Source organism: Orussus abietinus, unplaced genomic scaffold (assembly GCF_000612105.2).
Source record: "Orussus abietinus isolate OABI.00-Male unplaced genomic scaffold, Oabi_2.0 scaffold18, whole genome shotgun sequence".
Taxonomy (NCBI): Eukaryota; Metazoa; Arthropoda; class Insecta; order Hymenoptera; family Orussidae; genus Orussus; species Orussus abietinus.
In genome coordinates, this window is record NW_019396011.1 from 1,401,119 (window position 1) to 1,413,449 (window position 12,331).

At 49.5% G+C, this 12,331-nt stretch overlaps 1 protein-coding gene across 1 annotated transcript in view; it reads left to right on the forward strand.

The window, feature by feature from the left end:
* Positions 1-12,331, forward strand: part of LOC105700256 (transcription factor collier) — a 64,440-nt gene that overhangs the window by 13,726 nt on the left and 38,383 nt on the right. Inside the window, exons 4-6 of the mRNA XM_012425930.1 lie at positions 347-402; positions 6,009-6,082; positions 6,786-6,854. Of these exons, the coding sequence (XP_012281353.1) occupies positions 347-402; positions 6,009-6,082; positions 6,786-6,854 (199 nt within the window). The remainder of the gene's footprint in view (positions 1-346; positions 403-6,008; positions 6,083-6,785; positions 6,855-12,331) is intronic.

Below are 12,331 nucleotides of genomic sequence, written 5' to 3' on the forward strand. Positions count from 1 at the left end.
GACCGCCGGGGGCTTGGACGAGTCTTAAGTGGATTTTAATGTGGGACTTCTTGTCGATATCCAGACTCGCCGACTCCTCGACGCGTTATGCTCCGGAGAGAGTACCGGAGATCGAGGAACGATCTTTTCAGGTTAATTTTTTTTTTTTTGATTTTACGGGAAAAATGTCCCGGACGAAACGCAAAGAAATGACCCGGAGGGTCGGCTTCGATTATTGATGATTTTTTTTTTTCTCGAGCCTACAATTTATATTTTTTTTTAATTAATTTAATTTACTCGGTTGGTGTTATTTCATCTCGTCGATTTGTCCACTTAGATTGAGACTTTGAATGTCGTTTGATTTCAGGCGTCAGGCAGGAGCAGGACATCTTCGTCAGGCTGATCGACTCGGTGACAAAGCAGGTGAGAATCTAGCTGAAATTCAGATACGCGGGCCTCTCCTCGGGGTGGGTGGGCGCCCGGAATAAATGCACGCTATCGGTCGGCCCGCAAGCCTTTAATTTTCCAGGGGGTTGGCTTCTGCCCCTCCGAGAGCGATCCTCCACTTTGGCGACCCCCGGCCGTTATCTCCGCCACGTGGCGCCCCCTGCATCCTGTCAGGACGCGGGACCGGAGATCCTGCGGGATGATAGGCCGAAAGAAGGATCATAACCTCCCGGCGAACGCAAATACGCCGGCAGATTACGACCCGGATAAGGCTTTATGCTCAGGGGGTGGACACCCCCCTCGGGCCGGACCACCCCCGACTTTTTCCCCCCGGTGGAAACCGAACGGCAGTTCGCACCTCTTTTGCTCTGACTTTCGGGTCTTACACCTACCGCCCCGGTTAAAAGGATAACCTCGAAATTCCATCCAAAGGGCCGAAATAAAAATGTTCTCCCTGTTTAGATCACGAGTACCTTATCATGCTCTAACTTCCTATCTTTCCATGTACTCGTTTCGATTTGGAGAGGGAGAAAAAAGGAAGAAGAAAAAAACTAACCTCAAAATACCTCGAAAAGGAATTAATTTTTCCCCGTTTCCTGGGGATATTTGCGAGGGCTGTTGAACGGGGCTCGGAGAATTGGCGGGGCCTTCTTCGGAGGCTTTTTCAAGGTTCCTTTGGACCTCTCGGTCGGATTGCGAAGACCACCTTGGGGTAGGTTGCGAGTCAACCTGTGGCCGAGGGCGCGCCGTTTTAGCAAGATTAAATCATCTCGAGGTCTGTTACCGGCGAAGGCTCCGAGGGGCTGAAGAAACATGGCCGATGTTAGTTTTAGCTGATTAAATTACTAAGCCGCGGTGGCCTTGCTCGGGCAGACGCAGGGGTGTTCTCGATTCGCCGTTCAATTCCTTTTATTAATCGAGGCGCAACTCCCACCTTAAGGTGACGTAAAACTGGCGAAGTGGTTCGCGGAAACATTTCTCCGTGCTGGGTTACGAAAAAAAATTGTAGACATTTAAAGTACTCTGGGGAAAAATTGAAATTTTACGCCCCTCGAGACCTTCGTTACAGCCTTAAAATTGACGATGCAAATTTTGAGACGTTTCGGTACACCCGGTTCGGTGAAAAGTTTCATATTGATAGCTAATCATCATTGATACCTAACATGCCACTTTCGCCCCCCCCCTTAACTCGAGGGTTGTTTCGCCATCGGATGTGATATATCCACTTAAAAGATGAAGAAATAAAAAAAATGAAAGGTAAAGAAACAGGGGATACAGGGAAGACACTCTTCCCTTTGTTCTCCCGGTTGAGCACGAGGGAGGTACAAGTCGAGGGGTGGAAAACGGTGATCGCAGTCGAGCCCCACCCCCCGGGCAGCCCCGATGGATCGATCTGGCCAAAGGGGTAGAATCGAAAACGAGAGAGAGCTGCAATTTATACATCAAAGCCTCGATTGAAGCCTCGTCTTCGTTTCTTCGAGGGATTCTCTGCCGGAAGGAGGATCTGCGGAAATGTAGAGCGCCGCGGAAACTCCGTGTTTGGAGGATCGGAAGGGGGTCGCCATTTTTCCTCTCGATCCCTCCCTAGATCTGGATTTCAGGGGCGAGTCATCCCCCGGTAAATGCGATAGCTTTCGATAGCCGGGACCAAAGGAAAGAGTAATTAAAAGGAAATTGGAAGTCCCCGTAACTGGGATATATCCTCTTTTGGTGCACCTCCGGCCGGGGGTCGAATGTCCCCTGGAGAACGTCCTGGCCGCTCGTTCGCCAAGTTATTACGGGGTTATTTTCCCGGGGTGGAAGCGGTAAATGCTAATTAGATCCCCGGTAAGAACGTTAGCGGTACGATCCCGAAGGGTACGCGTTAACGGAGTTACATAGCGGGGGATAATAAACGCCGTTGAAAACTCCCTTCCCGATGCACCGCCGGTTGCATCTCCCTATCCCTCGCGAGATAAGCACGGCGATGCAATTCCCGCAATTTCACCTGACTTGAGAAAACGAATTACCGCCGCTCAAAGGTAAAGCAAACGTTTCCGTGAATTCTTTGAAATTTTTTCTTAAAAGTCGTTAATAATTTTTTTTTTCCCCCGAAAAACTAAGCTCAAGACACAGGGATGTATATGGATTCCCATGGTGGATGCAACACGCTATTGCGTGCATCTCGCCTACCCCTTGCAGCGGGATGCATTTTCCGGGGCGGAATTAAACGCGAAGGCGGCGGAAATTATTTTCAATGGTCGGCTGCATCTGCCTCCCACCCCCCAAGGGGGAGAGGGGGGACAGGAGCCGTGTCAAATAATGCCTTGTTCGTGTACGGATCCCGCGGGATAACCGGGCTCTCCCGGTAAAGGAGACCGGGATAGGGAAAAACGAGCTCGGAACCAATCACCGCCTATGCAGGTTTAATATTCCGCACTCGGACCTGCCGAGAGGGCCGGGAATCGAGAAAACCGTGTGCCAAATCGCGGATTCGCTCATGGGGATCCAATCGAGTCGATTTCCCACCCGTTTTCCACCCCCCTAGCTGACTTGTACCGATTAAAAGGAGGCTGTGTAGAATATCCCGCAAAGGTGTTAGACTCGACAAGGGGTGGTTTTCCAAATTCGGCGGTGCTTTCTTTTTGGGCCGCGATCGAAATTCCCGGAAAAATAATTGCTTACATAACCTCGAAAATGCGTAAAATATTTTCCGCGCTGTCTGATGAGGCAATAAAAAAAAGGGGGATGTCACCGATAAGAGGTGATTTTCCAAATTCGCAGGTTTTTTCTCCTTTTTTATTTTTTTTTTTTTTATTTTTTTTTCTGGGGCGCGATAAATATATTTCTCTGACGTCGAGTGGAGCAATTCTTCATGGGAACGTGGATTCAGAGATCGGCTATCGGGTCCCGGAAGGCGCTTATCGGGGGCTGTTTGGCGGCGTATGCGATGCTAATGCCGAAATATGACTATTTAAACGTAGATCGGGGAAATAATAAGCTGCAGATAAGTTAATCCCCCGGCCGGATAAGGGAAGAAAGATTGGGGCAGTAGATCTCCGCTATCTCGAGGGGAGACGAGAGAGGCCGACATTGTTCATACGTGTTGTCTCGTGTAGAGGCGAAGGACCAGAAATCGTAGGGAGGGGGCTAAAAGCCGGGACACGCCAGGAAAAGGGCGAATCCCATGGGACCGCGGAATAATCGATTCGCCATGGAAATCATGGTTCGAGATTTAAATGCCCCCCCGCGAACCTATCGGGCTTAGGCTAATGTCTAATCCCCCGCAAGTTCCCTGCAAATGGGCGCCTCTTACTCCGTGCCTACCATTTTTATTCGTCTTTTCACACTCTAGTCTTCTATGAAAAATGTTTGTCTCCCCTGAATATAATTTCTATTTGTTTACTTTCTAATTCCGGCTTTCGATAAAAATTTTCTCCCTGGTAGAGAAGGAAAATCCCTGCAAAGGGGCGCCTCTTACTCCGTGCGCGTAATTTCTATCGATTGATTTCCTCGGTCCAGCCTTTGATAAAGATTGTTTCATATCTCCTTGAGAAATATCTCTGGAGAGAATCCCGATGGCCGGGATAGAGGCGACTTGTCCTTTCCGGGGAATCCGAGGAGATCGGCTCTATTAGTCCTCGGCAAGTAATTCCCGTGGGAATTAGACGAGGCGGTAAGCAAACGCCCGATGGGACTTCCGGAAGCCGAAGGAGAGCCCCGGGGGAACGATTCGACTGGTCGCACCCTCAGGACGCGTCTGACGTCGCTCTCTTCCACCTCCCGGTCTCCTCCACCCCCTCGAGTCCGGTTGTATATATGGGGCATATCCCCCTGAAACCCCAGGGCACCCATGCCGACACTTCCGGGACCAGTCCTCGGACCGACTAGACTCCTCCTGGTCCCCAGGTCGATGCTTCTTTCCCGGACGGGACCTCTTCGACTGAGGATACGTCATTTCCTCCGAGAGTCGACACCTCGACTCCTAGCCTCCCAGGTCTTCTTATACGACTGATATGAGTCGATAGCTTCTAATATCGCAACTATAACTCCTCCTTACGGTAAAATCGATCACTTTTAATCGGGTCATCTTTGTCAGGGTGGAGTCGAATGTAATTTCCTTTCCTCGGGGTCCTGGGTCACGTCCTTACTATTATAGGATTTACCTACATGTCCGCAATACCTATACGTAATCATCTTATAGGTATCGACAATCAATACTCCGATTGATAGGTTCTCTTGAATTCCCCTGAAGATTTTGCCATTCTTTTTTCTTCCTGCGATTGGAATCATCTTATCGAGGTGTCGCGTAGTACCTATTCTCTTTTTTTCTCTCTTTGTTTGTCGTCGCGGTGAAAAATTCACGTCGCAGGTTAGCCAGTGCCCTGGTGTAATTGTTGGAAATTGTTCGTAAGTAGTGTCGAAGGAGAAACAAATAACGGAGTCTCGCCCCCGCCTGGCAAATTGACTCTAAACAAACACTTATCGCATGTTGCACCACACCGTCCATTGTCTCTGTTTGAACAGCCATCCCGCGATGTACTCGCTGTACCTGTCCAGGTGCGAAGTGTCACCCAGGACCTTCTTCCTGAAAAAGAAACTCCCGAATCAAGGACCATCAGGGTCCACGTCTTTCTAACCATTTAGTTTGTACATAAATAACGTATCCAAGTAAAAATAATAAGGAGTAAAAAAAAGATAGATAGGAAAATCCTTCGATGCAATTCTAAGGGCGATGCACCAAGAACTCCCCTTCCGGCGTGAACGTCACCCTTATCTCCTGGAGGGTTAATATCCGCCTTGCGGATACTTATGTTAATTGTTCGAGGAACAAATAAGTTCGCATGACTTTTTACTATTAAGGACTGCCCCGGTAACGAGCTGAGCACACGTAACCCTGCGGATCCTGTCTCACTTAACCCGTCTCCATTTCCGCTTCCTTTGTCCCCCCCGTTTAAGGTTTCCCGAAAACGTCGGGAAAGACCGGAAAACAGCGGAAAACTTTCCCGGGGAATTTTTTCGGCAATCGGAACTGGCGTTTGCGGTCCCCTCTCGCATCGCGACTGCCACCCCTTTGCGTTTGATATCATTATCAACGTTATCCTGCCAACGTCACGCCGGGGCAAACTCCCCAGGATATTGTATTTCACGCGATTTACATTTAATCGCGATCGCCGATCCGTTTCCGATTCGAGGATTTCCGGTAAATACTCCGCGGGAAAATTCGGAGGTCCTTCCCCGACGCGTTCCGCCGCGGCGCCGGATCAAAGGACCCGCGAGCCTTTATTATTCCGCGGGTAATCCCCCGGCTTAAGGACCCCATACATAAATACATGGAGTCGACGCAGCGATGCGTTGTCATTAAATAAAAATCAATCAGGAGGTCGTAAGGCAGGCTTAGCGGATTTGCCAGGGCCGCCCATGGCTTAGGTCCTGCCGAGGGTCCTGGAGGATCCTCGGGATCTCTCCACTAGCTCGCTCAAATCCGGGGACCTGTAACTATCCCAGGACTAATTGACCCTCTCTTGCCGGATCTTATAAACATCCCTGAAACGTTACTTCGTCTACTTTACGGGGGAAACACCTTTTCTTTTTTTTTACAGGCCATCATGTACGAGGGCCAGGACAAGAACCCCGAGATGTGCAGGGTCCTGCTGACCCACGAGGTGATGTGCAGGTGAGACATCCTTCCTTTGACATTTCACGTCACCCCCCCACGTGAGACTTCTTAACAAACTCAATTTCACTGTTGAAAAATTTCATAAAATTCACATACACTTTTGGTACATAAAGTTGGAGTGAAATTATAAATTTCGCCGTCTTAACAATGAATTGATATACATTTATTATGAAATTCTAAGTGAATTCACTGTTACACCGTATTGTAATTCCGTGACATCGCGGAGAGAAATGATAAATTTGATATTCCAAAGTCATTTGGTACGCGTTGTTTGCAAATTTTCTTACTTTAGTTTATCAGGGATTTCTTTTAACGCATCTCGAGTACTTACATCCGTGCACGTACGTCATAGTCGAAACGAGTGTGCACGTAAGTAGTGGCTCAATCCACTCCGTACCGCAGGCAGCCACCCTTGCGGTAGTAAACCATAAACGTAACGAGGCATACCGAGGGTGCATACTCGAGGGGGTGGCTGACTCACTGGCCCATGGGACTTCGACTGTAGCGCCACGGTACATAACTAGAACCCCGAAGTCCCTAGGGCCTGGGGAGTTTTTCGCCGATCTCGGAACTCGTTCTTTGACTCCCCGTCCCCTTGTCAAGGCTCGAGTTTCCACCATTACCCTGCAGGGGGAGGTACGGGGGAATTTTATCTCACCCCCATGGACTCACCGAAACACGAAAATCTTTATTGTTTCAGTCGTTGCTGCGACAAGAAAAGCTGCGGCAACAGGAACGAGACGCCCAGCGATCCTGTTATCATCGACCGGTGAGTGACAACGATTAACAGAATTATCCCTAAAGTATTGTTCATGGGAATAGCGTGAATGCTGCATTGCGACTGGTAATGCCAATTATCATGGGGATTCGATTTGAAATCATTTTGTTTACGCCCTCGCGACTTGAAAGGTGTCACCTGAAAGATGGACATTAAGTCGCTGACGATCTTTCTTATCCATAGCGTTTCGAAACTATTATTTATGGGAAATGCGGTGTTTCTTCTTCTTCTTCTTCTTTTTTTTTTGTCTTTTTAATTGTAAAAAATCGTGCGAAAATATCGAGGACGGATTCGCATACTCGGGGGAGCACACGAGGAAGGCCCTGGCATATTTAGGCTTGCAAAATACGTTGTCTGAGGGGGTCGGCAGGGTGGCGGAAGAGTACCCGTACCGAGGCGTACTCACCCCCGTGTAAGGGGTGGCTCGTACTCACCCCCGTGCAAGGGGTGGCCCGTACTCGGAACACAGGCTCCGGCTAACGCCGGGGGTTGGGAGACCGGGTATCTGAATAGGCTATAGAGTGTCCTGAGATAGGAAGGTAGGAAGGAAGAGGTTTCCCGCGGGACCCGGGCCGAGATAGTCTTCAGGAGGACATCTTGAGCCCAGGGATGCTCAACCCTCGATACTCGAAATCTAAATTCCACCCCCGGATTCCGACGTGCCCCTCGCGAAGGGGAAAAAAAAAAGTAATTCCAGACACATTTCATCAAATTAATAATTAATATTCCATTCGTCCGAGTTAAAGTGTCCGGTAGAAGGACGAAATCTCGAGACTCACAGGAAGGCTCGGGGAATTTTCCGCATTTTCGAGGAAACCTCGGATTACGCGAACGCACGTACGTTCAGTGATAACGCGCTCTCCGATGACTTTGGGGGAAAAGAAATACCCCTGGATATGGGGATTTTCGGACGGGCATTTCCTAAACGAGCCTCGGTGATTCCTTCGATGTTCTTCCCGGGACACGTGGGTAAGAATTAAATATAGGGGAGGGAGGGAAATATATTACAAAGGGCTGTCACTTCTGAGCGGTCGATTCTCCCTTGTCGGAGGCGCACTTCGAGAGTTATCGGTGCATCGGGAAACCACATCGATCCGATCGACGAGGACGTAATTACACCGGTGACGTTCGTCTCGAACGAGGTTACGTGGTCGCGGTACGATCGGGGGTAACGATAAAAAAATTAATTTCGAAAATGTCCCACCCCCTGGTCTCCCCCCTTTCGGCGACACGCAGCCACGATGCCGACCGGTCGCGTGTCGCGTGCCACCCCGTGGGGTGGCGACTTCATTTAGCGAACACATCGCCATCCTCGACGAGGATCCTCTCCCCAACCCACCCCCTCGCTTCCTATCGAAATCTTATCGGCTCTTATTACCTAAGACTGGGAATCGGGGATTTTTATATACTCGAGTTTAATTAATATCGGCCGAAGGAGGACCGAAGGGGGTGAAAGGGGTTTAGAAATTTAGGAGGCTGTGTATGGGGGGTAGGTTTACATCTGGGTTAATAGCCAAAGGGTTAAGGGACTGGAGTCGGCAGGATAGATTGTTGGTTCTCTTTCGTCTATTTTTTTTTTTTTTTTCAATTGGGGGCGACTCCACCCGGAGTGGTCCTGGCACTTCAAGTCGGGCCGACTTGTCGAGCCACCCCCTGAGATCGAACCTTATTGGCTGTTAGTGCTTTCCACCGAGCTCTCGTATCTGGCCGGGAAAATATCGCGAGGCTAATAGACTTTTGCGCGCACAAAACCACAATGTCGGGGGGGTGGCCGGAGACCCGGGGTATCAATGCCACTTTGATTGAGGCGGTCCTCGTCGATTGTGACATGCTCACTCGGCTGTGCCGAAAGTACAACGCGACGCGACGTCCCCACCTGACGGGGGCACAAAGGCCCCGACACGCCCCCCAGGCCACTTCGTCTCGACCCCTCGGTACCCCGAAAAAATTATTCCAAATTCCCGACTCCCCCCATTTCCAATGAAGAGGGCCTTGATAAACAATCCCTAGAATTAAAAAAAAAAATAAATAAATGCTCTTCTCGATGTGGAACCCTTGCTCGAGGGTCATTCTATGTGCCGGAACGTCAGAGTATTGATAGCACTTTTCTCCAAACTAAGCGCACCGGATCATTTGAAACTTCGACACGTGAAATTGCGGTATCAGTGGCACCAGAAGTTTCGCTTAAAAATCAAGTTGCCCTTGCGGTGGTAAGAAATTTAACACGGGGGAAAGAAAAAGGGAGAAAAATCCGGAAAAATCAATTCGATGGATCGATCGATTGGGCGGGGGGGCATCCCGGTTAGTGGCAGGATCGCATCGCGAATTCTCGAATTCCGATGGAGGCAGTAATAGCGGGGCAGGTCGTTGTTAACTTTATGAATAATTTATGACAGGAAGACGGGAGGAGCTCCTCGGCGGGATCGGTCGACGGATCGATCCCGGCCGGAAGTCCGATCCTCGGCCAATCGCAGGCGCCGTCCAGGAGCGGCCCAGGAGAAGCCGGTATTACCACTGGACTCGAAAACCAATTAACATGCATAATTAAAATGGCATTGTCGTGGGCCGAGCGCGGTGCCCACGGCCCTCCGTTCCCCGGGGAGCGGGACGGCCTTCCATAATTACGAAAATCCTCTCCGCTCAAACCCGATGCTAGGGAAACCAGGAAACTGCCGAAAAAAAAAGGAAAAAAAAAAGAAATCGGGGAGGGGGAATTTTGAAGGTGGAACCGAGAGTGGTCCGTCATCCCGTGGATGGACCATTGGCCGACTCGAATTCGGACCCTTTAAATTCATAGGGTGCTGCGCAATGATTGGAAATTATTCTTTTTCGGGATTTTCGGGTTTGAATGAAACTTTTTGCTGGGGAGAGAATTTTTGAAAAATGCTCCCATTGGCCGACTCGAATTCGAACCCTTCAAATAGATGGGGAATGACGTTACGATAGAAAATGATTCCTTTTCAGGATTTTGCCAATTCAGATCCGTGATATTTATTCAAGGGAGAATGTTTTCAAAAATCCTCTCCTCTCGAACCGGGTGCAAGTGAAACCGAGGAACTGGCGGGGAAAAATAAAAACCAGGTGAGGGGAATTTCGACGGGGGCACCGACTAGAATTCAGCCCTATGAATTTATGGGGTGCATCGCTCCGCTCGAAAATGATTTTTCTCTCTCTCTCTTTTTTTTTTTTCTTTTTCTTTTTCGGGATTTTCGCTCCGGGTAGGGGATATTTATTAAGGGGAGATTTTTCTCGACGGAGATTTCCACATGTCCCCCGCGAGTCGGAGGGGCGACTCTTTTTCCTCGATTTCCGGGAATTTCGTACCGCGACGTGTCGCTCGACAAATCGATCGGCATTATCGATCGGGATTTGGGACATCGGTCGGGCCTCCTCGTCGCTGTCCATCTCCCTGGCGCAATTTCGGGGAACGATGTTCCCCGCCGGGTCGAGGCGCGTAACAATCAATCGTTACCTTAATTGATTGCAACTGATGGAGAACGCTCGGGATGGTTTGACTGACGTCACAATGACGTACGGATTGTCAATCAGTCGCGCTTGTGGCGTTAATGCATGCAAATCCGAGCGAACTGCCAAAGCGTTGTCCTTCCGAGCGCGCGCGCGTCTCCGCCAACATTTGCCGATAATTTCTTCTTTTTTTTTTATTTATTTATTTTCCCAATCTCAAAAACGGCTTAAAAAAGCTCCTTAAAATTGTCTCAGAGAACGCCTTGGAAAATCACCTTGACCCTTTCAGCGCTAAGCCCTATTGGCGTATGGGCGAATTTCGTCAGGACGTCCCAGCAATATTCGACCAAACGTCGCACTTATGAGTCCGTAGCGCTGAAAGAGTTCAGGAACACCTTGAGGAACGTTTTGCAGTGCGCCATCGGAGGGGATCGCAGAAATGGCAGGAATTAGCCCAGGCTAACCGGGAATTATCATTACCTTTCTCCGATCGCAATGCCGTACGACCAATTACTCGACAATACGAGTACCGAGCCTAGCAGTGCCGTAATTATCGCGGGCCCCGGTACCCGGGTTTCCTCGACAGGAGAAAGTCGATCGGTGACGCTTATTGCGAGATCGATATGTATCGACGCACATAATGGGGTATCTCTCGGTCGCGATCGATCTCGGTTAATTGGGCCAGGCTTGAGTTAACTCCGACTGTAAGGTAAAGTAGGGGATATCGTACCGTCGGTCAAATTTTACCAGCAAAATGTACTTAAAACAAATGTCACGTTTAATCATAAAAAAAAAATGTCATATTATGTGTAAATTTTATGTACTTGCATGTGTGTACATTGCGTGCCGAATCTCGCAAGTAAATGAAATATGAATTCGTTAACTAAAATATCCCGCCAAGAGACGTTTCTATTGTCATTTCTGTAAACCCGGTACAATTTACCTAACTTTACCCTACAATTTAATTCAGTTCTCTGCTGCTCTTTGTTGGTCCCGGTCGGTTCTCCAGGAGCGGGCATTTCCCCTGGTGTTGGCCTGGTCTATTAGAGAAATCAAAACACACTCGCATGGGGAGCATATGGGAGCCCATCTTTCGGGCGGGGGGAGGCAACCCCACAAGCCTCGAAAATAAATGTTCGGGGGGCCAACCCTGAAGAGGGCGACTCGCCGGAGCGAGAAATCGCCCGATAAATAAACGAGCCTATTTGCTCGGCTAATTATTTCTCCTCTCGCCGATGTCCGGAAACGGGAATCGTTAATATACCCAAAGACTCGTCAAAAGTTAGGGGAAAAAATATATTCGATTGTACTCGAATTATAATAACCGAGACGAAATTTGTTGCTGCTAGCGAACTACTCGGTGACTGATAGTAACGCCTGTACCGAGGCTCGTTAGGCATTATCTCCGGGTATATATGTACTTGGCGCGAGACTCTATCGAGTTTCTTTACGGGAAACGCGACCTCGTTCCACCTCGCGCTCATCTCTTCGAGGGTCCGAGGCGAGTTGACGAGGCCACGCGATGCTGCTCCGGTTTTTCGCCGGTATTTTGGGATTCTCATCGTTAAGACCCGTCGGTATCAGAAAATGGCCCGATGGCCCTCGTAAATACTTCCAATTAGTCCGAGAAACGGAGGGGAGTTTCGGCGAGGAGAGCCCGACGTCGCCGAGGAGCGGCCCGCAAACGAGGCGCGGGTACTCGCGGAATGTATATTGGATATTATCGATATCTCGATTTAATCCGGACTCCTAATGGAAAACTTATGGTAAATCGTACAGGGGAGGGGGTCCAGTGCACTCGGAGGTCGACATCGGGGAACGGTGCCCTGAGGTGCGTCCCTCTTGTGGCGGTGCCGAGGGGTCGTTCGGTATCCCCGAATCGATCGCCCGTTCGATTCATCGAACGGATGACGGGCCTCCTGAAAAATGGAACTTTCGGTCGATTTTCCCCACCCCGAGGAGTGCTTTCGTCGACAGGTCGTTTGGCACTCGGTGATTCATCT